The following is a 10,895-nucleotide window of genomic DNA, read 5'->3' as shown; positions in this document are numbered from 1 at the left end:
CAACCACTTTGTAATGAAAAAGATTGAAGACTCTGTAGGAGTGTGAATCCTTTACATATCCAAGCATAAAACCCTCATGTGCTTTTGGTGCAAACTTTGAGGTGTGATGTGGGTCCTTGATCCAGCACCTGGCGCCAAATACTCTGAAGTAACTGACATTTGGCTTCTTGCCAGTAAGGAGCTCATAAGATGTCTTGTTCAGAAGCTTGTGAAGATAAACACGATTGATTGTATGGCATGCAGTATCAATGGCTTCAGGCCAGAATTTTCTTGGAGTCTTGTATTCATCTAGCATCGTTCTGGCCATCTCAATGAGTGTTCTGTTCTTGCGTTCGACGACCCCGTTCTGCTGTGGCGTGTACGGGGCTGAGAATTCATGTGTGATGCCCAAGGTATCAAGATATGTATCAAGGTCAGTGTTCTTGAATTCAGTGCCATTGTCACTTCTGATGTGCTTTATCTTGGCGCCATAATTGGTCATAGCTCGATTGGCGAAGCGTCTGAAGACATCCTGCACTTCAGTCTTGTAAAGGATTATGTGCACCCAAGTATATCTAGAATAATCATCAACAATGACAATGCCATAGAGACAAGCAGTAGTAGTAAGAGTTGAGTAATGAGTGGGACCGAAAAGATCCATGTGAAGCAGTTCAAAGGGTCGAGTAGTGGTCATGATTGTCTTCGAGGGATGTTTGGCCCTCGTCATCTTTCCTGCCTCACAGGCACCGCATAAGTGATCTTTCTTGAACTTGACGCCCTCGATGCCTATGACATGCTTCTTCTTTGCCAAGGTGTGGAGGTTCCTCATGCCAGCATGCCCAAGCCTCCGATGCCAGAGCCAGCATTCTGAAGCTTTTGCTAGAAGACATACGGCAAGCTGTGGTCCTGCTGAGAAATCTACCACGTACAAATCATCTTTTCGATACCCTTCAAATACTAGAGACTTGTCAGATTCCGTTAGAACAAGGCTACGATATTTTCCAAATATTACGATCATGTTTAAATCGCAAAGTATTGAGACAGACATTAAGTTGAAGCCAAGGGATTCAACAAGCATGACTTTATCCATGTGTTGATCCCTTGAGATTGCAACTCTACCTAGACCCAATATCTTACTTTTACTAGTGTCAGCAAATGTGATGTGGCTCTTGTCGGATGGACGTAAGGTTGAGTCCATAAGAAGACTTCTTTTGCCAGTCGTGTGATTTGTACACCCACTATCAATAATCCATTCTGAAGACGCTGGTGTCATACCCTACAGTGCAGTTAGGGGGATAGGCTTCACGAAGAGCATTGTGAAGCAAAAACATTTGACGAACCAGTGGGTTATGAAAGCTTAGGTCCAGATTAGGACTAATAGGGAGAGTAGCAAGCGATTCAGGAACGAAGTACATAGTAAGACCATTTGGGCATTTGATCTTGCGCCCTACAAGATGTTTAAGGTCCCCAGCAATAGCGTCAGACGATTTTGGTTTTCTGCTGGAGACCTTTCCCTGCAAAAGAGAGTTAAGCTTTCTTAGCCACCCACATCTTCAAGGGTGACTTAGAAGCAATAAGTCTAAGTGCAGCATCTGAGAACTTTGGCTTCGGAGCCCTAGCAAACAGTCTTGCAGGCGGACAATAGTACTCATAAGAATAAGCAGAATAGTTCTTGGTCTTATGAACATGGAGGTTTGATAAACCGCTCTCATATTCATATGCCTGAGTATGGTTTCCCTACAAAACATTTGCGTTAGTGCGACTCAGGTGAGTCCTCTGTCTGTATGAAGCCTTTGGACCGTATGAAGCCTTTGGTCTGAGGTTTGTCTTCTTCACGTGAGGTGTCATGATGACATTCACAGGAAGATTCTCCAGACACCTTTTTGGAACACAGATCTTCTTCATAGGCGGTCCATTCCTGCAGTTAGTACCAATGTACCTGGCAAACACTTCACCATTCTGATTCTTAAACAGTTTATAGTTTGCATCAAGGGATTCATCAATGATAATGGGGTTAGCACAAGTGAAGCCAGATAGATTGGATGGATCTACTGAAGGTTCCTTTGCAGCAACCCACGTGGTTTTGGGGTACTGCTCAAGTTTCCAGTAAGAGCCATCAGCATTCATTTTCCTTACGAACCCAACACCCTCTTTCCTCGGGTTTCGGTTCAGAATCTGCTTTTTGAGGACATCACATAGTGTTTGATGCCCTTTAAGACTTTTGTACATCCCTGTTTCAAGCAATGTCTTCAACCTAGCATTCTCATCAGCAATAGCAGTGGTATCCTCAGTAGAGGGGTTAGTTACCACATCAACAGTTGAAGATATTGCAACAGTAGTAGCAGTAGAACATTCAGCAACAGAAGTAGCATTATCACGCTCAATGCATTTAAGACATGGTGGTTCAAATCCTTCCTGAGCGGAACTGATCTGTTTGGCGCGAAGTGACTCGTTTTCCTTTTGAAGATCTTCATGAGCCGCTCTCAATTTCTCAAGATCTTGCTTCCTTTGAAGATAATCATAGGAAAGCTTTTCATGAGTTGTTGAGAGAGTTTCATGACGACTTTCAAGTTCCACATACTTAACGTGAAGATTTTTTATGTCTTCAATTAAGGATTCAGATCGAGTCATTTCAGCACCTAACAGATCATCGCTTCTGTCTAACAGTTTTTGAATATGTTCCATAGCTTTCTGTTGTTCAGTTGCAATTTTAGCAAGTGTTTTGTAGCTGGGTTTTGAACCACAATTAGAGTCATCGTCACTAGATGTTTGATAGTGAGTAGTGCGTGTGTTTACCTTGGCAACGCGTGCCATGAAACAGTAGGTAGAAGCGGAGTAGTGCTTGTCATTTGCATCGGTGTCGGTGATGAAGTCATTGTCTTCAGTGTTGAAGATGGAGTTGGCAACGTATGCTGTAGCCAGACTTGCGACGCCTAAAACGGACTCCTCCTCAGACTCCACCTCCGCCTCCTCAGAAGCGGACTCCTCCTCTGAATCCATTTCCTTGCCAACAAACGCACGTGCCTTGCCAGATGAACTCTTCTTGTGTGATGAAGACTTTGAGGAAGACTTGGAAGAAGATTTTGAGTATTTCTTCTTCTTCTTGTCGTCAGAGTCATATTCCTTGCTCTTCTTCTTCTTTTTGTTCTCATTGTCCCACTGTGGACACTCAGAGATGAAGTGGCCAGGTTTCTTGCACTTGTGACATGTTTTCTTCTTGTAGTCATGAGCAGAAGCTTCATCATTCCTTGAGCTTGATCGGGAAGACTTTCTAAAGCCTTTCTTCTTGGTGAATTTTTGGAACTTCTTGACAAGCATAGCAAGTTCCCTTCCAATGTCTTCAGGATCATCAGAACTGCCGTCAGATTCTTCTTTAGATGAGGAGACAACTTTTGCCTTCAAGGCACGAGTTCGCCCATAGTTTGGACCGTAGATATCTCTTTTCTCAGAAAGTTGAAACTCATGTGTGTTGAGCCTCTCAAGTATGTCAGACGGCTCGAGTGTCTTGAAGTCAGGACGTTCTTGAATCATCAGGGCTAGGGTGTCGAGCGAACTGTCAAGTGATCTCAGTAATGTCTTGACGACTTCATGCTTGGTGATCTCAGTAGCGCCGAGGGCTTGAAGCTCATTTGTGATGTCAGTGAGTCGGTCAAATGTGAGCTGGACATTCTCATTGTCATTTCGCTTGAAGCGGTTGAAGAGGTTGCGAAGGACACTGATTCTCTGATCTCTCTGGGTTGAGACGCCTTCATTGACCTTGGAGAGCCAGTCCCAGATCAGCTTAGATGTTTTCAAAGCACTCACACGGCCATACTGTCCTTTGGTCAGATGACCACAGATGATATTCTTGGCAGTAGAGTCCAGTTGAACGAACTTCTTGACATCAGCAGCAGTGACACCTTCTCCAGCCTTGGGAACGCCGTTCTCAACGACATACCATAGGTCGACGTCAATGGCTTCAAGATGCATGTGCATCTTATTCTTCCAGTAGGGATATTCAGTTCCATCGAAGACGGGGCACGCAGCGGAGACTTTAATTATCCCTGCAGTCGACATAGCTAAAACTCCAGGTGGTTAAACCGAATCACAGAGAACAAGGGAACACCTTGCTCTGATACCAATTGAAAGTGCGTTATATCGACTAGAGGGGGGTGAATAGGCGATTTCTATGAAAGTCTTCAAAACGTGGATGTTATGAAGACAAACGATAGAAATAAACCTATTACCCTGCAGGGGAAGGTAGACTACACTAGGCAAGCCATAGTCAAGTATCCAATAGAGTGAAAGCACAACGACTAATAGCAGCAATGTAGTAAGGATCAGGTAGGAAGATATTGTGAAGCCACACAGAACACGCAGTCACTCAGTGAAGACAAAAGATAGTTCGAACATACAATGACTTTACAAGGAGTAACAGTAAGTAAAGGAAAGGGAAGATGAAACCAGTGACTCGCTGAAGACAATGATTTGTTGGACCAGTTCCAGTTGCTGTGACAACTGTACGTCTGGTTAGGGCGGCTAGGTATTTAAACCTTAGGACACACAGTCCCGGACACTCAGTCCTGAACACGCAGCTCAGGACACCCAGTCCTCACCGTATTCCCTTGAGCTAAGGTCACACAGACCTCGCCCAATCACTCTGGTAAGTCTTCAAGGTAGACTCCCAAACCTTCACAGACTTCGTTCACCGGTAGTCCACAATGTCTCTTGGATGCTCAGAACGCGACGCCTAACCGGCTGGAGGATGCACACTCCTCAAGTGTAATAAGTCTTCAGATCACACAGACAAGAAGACTTAAGTGATGCCTAATTCTCTTTGGCTCTGGGTGGTTAGGGCTTTATCCTCGCAAGGAATTCTCTCTCAAAGGCTTCGAGGTGGGTTGCTCTCAAACGACAAAAGCCGTACTCTCAATCTGAGCAGTCAACCGTTTATGGTTGTGGGGGGTGGGCTATTTATAGCCACTTGGCAACCCGACCTGATTTGTCCGAAATGACCCTGGGTCACTAAGGAACTGACATGTGTTCCAACGGTCAGATTTCAAACTCACACGGCAACTTTACTTGGGTTACAAGCAAAGCTGACTTGTCCGACTCTGGACAAGATTCGCTCTCATAGTCTTCACTCGAAGACATAGGTTTTTGGTTAGGCATCACTTCAGTCAGTCTGACTGGTTCTCTTGGACCCCACTTAACAGTATGGTGGTTCCTATGACTCAACACAAAAGAAAAAGAACTACAAAAGATCTAAGTCTTCGAGCTCCATAGACTTCATGTGGTGTCTTCTCTTGTCATAGTCTTCAATGTGAATATCTTCATATACCACCTTTGACTTCAATGTCTTCATACATTTTTAGGGGTCATCTCTGGTAGGAAAATCGAATCAATGAGGGACTTCTACCTGTGTTATCCTGCAATTCTCACAAACACATTAGTTTCTCAACTAGGTTTGTCGTCAATACTCCAAAACCAACTAGGGGTGGCACTAAATGCACTTACACCATGTACTTGATAATCGACGGCGATTTGTACCCCACATAGATCCCCAACTTCCTGTGTGGGCCCATAGATGTCCGCTGTGGTGGTGAGATCCGGATGTATGCAGCACATTCGAACTTACGCAGATGGGAAATGCTTGGAGGATTTCCACGTACCAATTCCAGAGGGGAAGAACTGTGATATGCAGTTGGCCTCAATTGTATCAAGTCAGCAGCGTGTAAAACAGCGTGACCCCAACCAGAGGTTGGCAAGTTGCAATTCGTCAACAAAGGTCTTGCAATGAGTTTGATCCTCTTAATCAATGCTTCAGCCAAACCATTTTGTGTATGGACATATGAAACAGAGTGCTGAACTTCAATCCCCAAAGCCATGCAATAATCATTGAAAGCACGTGAGGAGAATTCTGCAGCATTGTCCATCCGAATTGATTTAATTTGACTTTCAGGATAATAGGCTTGCAACTTAATGACTTGCCTCATTATCTTGGCAAATGCATGGTTTCGTGTGGATAGAAGACACACATGTGACCATCATGTAGATGCGTCAATCAGAACCATGAAAGACCGGAAAGGTCCAGATAATGGCTGAATGGGACCACAAATGTCTCCTTGAATACGTTCAAGGAACTGGAGTGGTTCAGCTTGTATTTTAAGGTGTGAGGGCCTCAAAATTAGCTTTCCCGTGACACAAGATGTGCACACAAAATCAGAAGATTGAGGAAATTTTGACTCAAGCAAATTATGACCAATGGAATTGCTAGTAATTTTTCTCATCATCCCTATTCCAGGATGGCCTAGACGATCATGCCAGGTTTGGAGTGCGTTAACATTCTGAAAAATTACTTTGTATGCAACATGTTCCACGGGTTTGATGTACGTATAGTACAAACCAGACGATAGAGAAGGAATTTTTTTCATGTACCTTTTTGCCATATTCGTCATCTTTAGTAAAGAGTAGATACTCCTCTTTGTTGTCTTCATGGATTTCAATATAAAAACCATTTTTACGGATATCTCGATAACTGATCAGGGTACGTGCAGAATCGGGATACAATAAAGCATCCTCAATTGTCACATATGTACCACTTGGAAAAGGAATTATGCCTTGTGAATAATGGTGCCACAAACTCCATACTGAGGGAGATGAAATATTTCCAAACTCCATACTGAGAGTGACCGGCGGTCGCTGTCCACGGACATATAGGGACATGCGGGAACAAAATGATCTTTAATAAAATTTCTGCGTTCTAAAAATGTTCGATGACTAAACAATTGCAATAAACGTGTCCATATGATTTAGTTCGTAAATATAGCTTTCCTTGGAGATTGCATACACTGATACACCGACGTTTACTACTCCCAGAAAGAAGAGGGGGAGATGTCTACCGTCTGTGTATCAGGAAATATATATCAAGTACACACAATAACATGATTGGGCGAAATATGGTCTATAAAACCCCGATAATGAATTTCATTCAGTAATGACAATTCAGAAATGATCCTAATGTGTAGTCCATACTTCCACAAGATCAAAACAAGGCCTTAACTTCCAACATTCTTCACCACAATTCCACAACCTTCACATACGACTTACTTCTAAAGGATTATACTATACTCAAACCTTGTAAAACATCTCGTGACTATGAATGTATCGAAAAAATGTGACGGTAATGTATGTAACCTATAACGAGAACGGTGCCGAGTTCCTAGGTGGGGTAAGGTTCAGCTTCTGTAGTAACCTCTATCAAGAACAATACCAGACTGTCTTCCTTCGATGTGTTGTGTGTCACCAGAAACCTCAAGGGAAAAAATATGCACGCACTGCAGTTGCCAATTGCAAAAATCACTTCTCACCACCATCCTTGTCGTCTGAACCTCCATTGTGCCTGTCGGACCTCACTGGGAGGACACTCCGACGCTCTTTGCCGCCTGGCTTCGCTGATGCGTTCCCATACCACATCATTCCAAGAACAGCAAGGATCATCCCAAGGACTACGTGTAGGTTCAGGCCCTCCTTGCCAAAGAAGAGAAAGCCAAGGAAGAGGACCAGCACAGTCTTCATGTGGCCTAAGACTTGGAAAGATACAGCAGAGAACCGGCCGATGCAGATGAACTGGCTCAGATTAACGCCGATGGCGATGATGCATGAGAGTACGACGAATAACTGCAGTCACAAAATGCAATGATAAGATAGATGACAAAATAAAGAGGTTGAATGTGTAGACAAACTAATCTTGCAAACACTAAAATCAAAATTCTAGTCAAGCTAGTCACGTGAGGAAATGAAAAGCCACGAATTCAACTAAATATGAGATTCAACAAAGCAGAGCAACAGAAGTTTTCCACAATAATGTTCCCTAAAATGCTGGCCATTTCCCACTTTATCTCTAAGCAAACATAAACCAGCTAATCAATTGCTTATACAGAAGCTGCAACATAGATCACCATAGGTTCAGGGACATGAAACACTGTTACAATATTGATTTCTTACCAGAGAAAGCGATGTGAAATTGAAGTGATCCACCCTTTTGCCAGTCAACAAGAAATCCACAAAGGGCCCTACTAACAGGAGGGAACCTGCTTGGGCTGGAGCAGTGTGGCCTAGGAGATTGAATGAGTTCAGAGAGTACTTCCGCTGCAGATAATGAACATACTGCAAAAAAAGGGAAAAAAGAATTAACAGTATTTCAAGTGGGTACTCTTTCCAATACATGATAAGAACAAATAACAGAATGGCAGCAAACATAATCAAATAACAGTCAGTCATGAGGTTAAACAACAGAATGCATAGTAATGTCTGTAAACATTATAAAGATTGGCCTCTTATTCGATCATTGTTTCAAGACCTCTAATAGATAAGCATGTAACACTATCATGATTATTTTTTATTTTATTGTGTGTGTGTGTGTGTGATTTATCTTTCAGCAACAGGATTCTATTGACTTGGAAGACATATACAGTCACCATACAAGTATAGGTATTTCAACTTACATATTGTTGGAAAGCTGTACTCCAGACAGCTATAACAGCTGCAAGCATGCCTTTTGCATTCACACTGACATCAGTAACAGTGCAAACTGCAACGCCTATAAGTACAACCATTATGCTCAGCTTTGTGTCCCGTGAATAATGTACACGATCAAAGACAACTTCCAGAAGACATGATGCGGGTATCATGCACAGCTTTGCTATCTGAACAAGAGAAAAGAATTAATTAAGAGCTAATAATGCGAAGATACATAGCTTATAGGTAACAGAAAGTCAGAAACTACACTGACCTGATAAAACCCCACAGAATTCCACATCAAGCTCACATTCATGCCAACGATCGACAAATTTGAAAAGATTACAAACTTAATCAGATCTGGTAGCGGTAAGTGAGAGGGCTGGCTCAGGCCTAACCACCGAAACACAATAGTCATCAAGGTCGTTGTCAATAAATGAAGGCCAGTTAATGTTGTGGCTGCAAAAGGCATAAATCATAATCAGTGACATGGCAGGAGTTTATCCAAGTTTTAACACATGTGCAGTTTGTTGAGGGTCAGAAACCTCATAGAACTTGTAAGTTATCGCTACCTAGTATAACAATAAATCATATTAGATTAGCATGCTTCTTATGTTCAACAGACGCATCCCAAGTTTACGCCAAGCAGGTTAGCATAGCAGCAGACACCTAGGATTGCCTAACAGTCAAATCCCTGACTCTCAGATCACTATAAAAGTAATCTAGTTGAAAAAACTGTTATGAGTAGGTCAAATGCTGACATACTCATCTGTAATTAAAGATTTATCAACAAAAGAGCATCTAGAATTTACATGCATGGAATTTGCAGTACCAATTGGGGATCACAAAAGGTTTAAAATAACTTCCTGATCCCTTTGTACACTAAAATCAGCAGAGCAATACTAATGCGCAATTCAGAAGGAGAAGCCTACGATAGTCAAATTGAAGTCAGACAGAAATTGAAAGATATAGAACAAAATACATCATAACATAATCCTACTCACTGCCAAAAGTAAAGAACAAGATGTGAATAGGTTGAATTAATGATGTATGTGACTACATAATTCTTCACCAAAGCTAAAAACATACCAAAACTGAATCCATGTGTAGCCATTAAGGCTTTGTTGACCATGATGATCCCAACGGATGAGGTGATATTGAAACCCCATGCTGCAAAGTCTAAGGCGGCCTTCTTGTCGGATTTTCTCGGAGAACCCATCTCTATCTTCACAGGTTCAAATCAACACTTGGTGAGCTAGAGTCTCTGAGGCACAAATGCCATCCACACAAGATACAGAGCCCAGGATTTAACTGCAGTAATGAATTAAAGCCATTTCAGATGATTACACAGTGAACAAAGATGGTGCTGCTTGCACCTGAGTTAAATAAAATGCCCCAAGATTAAGCAGAAATTTGTCTAAACAGCGCACACTACTACAATTTACCTGAGAACTACTGGTTCTGAACGCAATTAGCAACATATAATGCAGGAGCCCTACTGTTTCCTTCTGCTCCAGTAAAAACAAGCCTGCTCATGCCCGGATGCAGCTACTCATGGGAACCGAATGCTCTTCCTCCACGGAATAACAGCAACAACTGCTCCAACAACGCAGCTCTAACCCCAAAATCCCTCCTAGCCCAGTAATCCACCTGCGAATCCGAATTCGTATCTCTACTTGCAAAGCTGATAGACAACAAACACTACGCGACGCAGCAACCCTGCTGATCCCGAACGCTCTGCCACACACAACCCTACTGATCCCGACGCTCTGCTACACACAACCCTGCCCTGCTCATAGTCCGGATGCTCCTCCACGGAACCCCATCAGGGAGTGCTCCAGGAGCGCAACTCCACACCCCGGAACCCCTCCTAAATCCAGCAAACCGACCAACGAACCCGCCCCCAAATCGCAGCTGCTCGCGCCAAAAACCCGCGCCAGATCGCGCGTCCCCCCGAAAAGGCTGCGGCGGAAGGGAGGGGGAGGGGGAGGCGGAATCCTTACTCGAGAAGCGCGGGGCTCGATCCCTCCACCCGGAAATGGCAGATCTCCCGGCGCTCTGATCTGAGATTTGGGGTGGGAGGGGTGGTGTGTCGCCGGGGTGGGGGGTGTGGTGTTCTGTGTGAGTGTTTCGGTTTCTTCCTCGCCCCCTCTTTTTTTATTTTTGTTTAATTTTTTTTCCGCGACGCTCACAACTACCTTCGGCATCAGATCTGTGCCCCCATTTTATAGGCTGCCGGGTGCACGCATTTTTGTGAGCCCAGAGTTTTATTTACGCTAATCTTGGGGTTTTATCGCTAAGTTGTCCTCGGTTGAATCGCCACGGTTTGGTTTTCGTGAAGGTGACAAGTAATCCATGAAGAGAAAACAATAACAACGTGAGAGGAATATGCAAGGTGTCATGCATAAGAAAAATTG

The 10,895-nt window shown here is 43.4% G+C and overlaps 1 protein-coding gene across 1 annotated transcript; it reads right to left on the bottom strand.

The window, feature by feature from the left end:
- Nucleotides 1-6,918: 6,918 nt before the first annotated feature.
- LOC119300884 (UDP-rhamnose/UDP-galactose transporter 6-like) lies at nucleotides 6,919-10,661 on the bottom strand. Its single transcript, XM_037577781.1, has 6 exons — nucleotides 10,482-10,661; nucleotides 9,568-9,789; nucleotides 8,753-8,937; nucleotides 8,466-8,666; nucleotides 7,966-8,127; nucleotides 6,919-7,638 (listed from the first exon to the last, which is right to left on the bottom strand). Exons 2-6 carry the CDS (start codon nucleotides 9,695-9,697, stop codon nucleotides 7,318-7,320), a joined length of 999 nt encoding a protein of 332 aa, XP_037433678.1. The 5' UTR covers nucleotides 9,698-9,789; nucleotides 10,482-10,661; the 3' UTR covers nucleotides 6,919-7,317.
- Between the last annotated feature and the right edge of the window lie 234 nt (nucleotides 10,662-10,895).

This window comes from Triticum dicoccoides, chromosome 5A, assembly GCF_002162155.2.
Source record: "Triticum dicoccoides isolate Atlit2015 ecotype Zavitan chromosome 5A, WEW_v2.0, whole genome shotgun sequence".
NCBI lineage: Eukaryota > Viridiplantae > Streptophyta > Magnoliopsida > Poales > Poaceae > Triticum > Triticum dicoccoides.
This window is presented reverse-complemented; position numbering and strand designations above follow the sequence as displayed.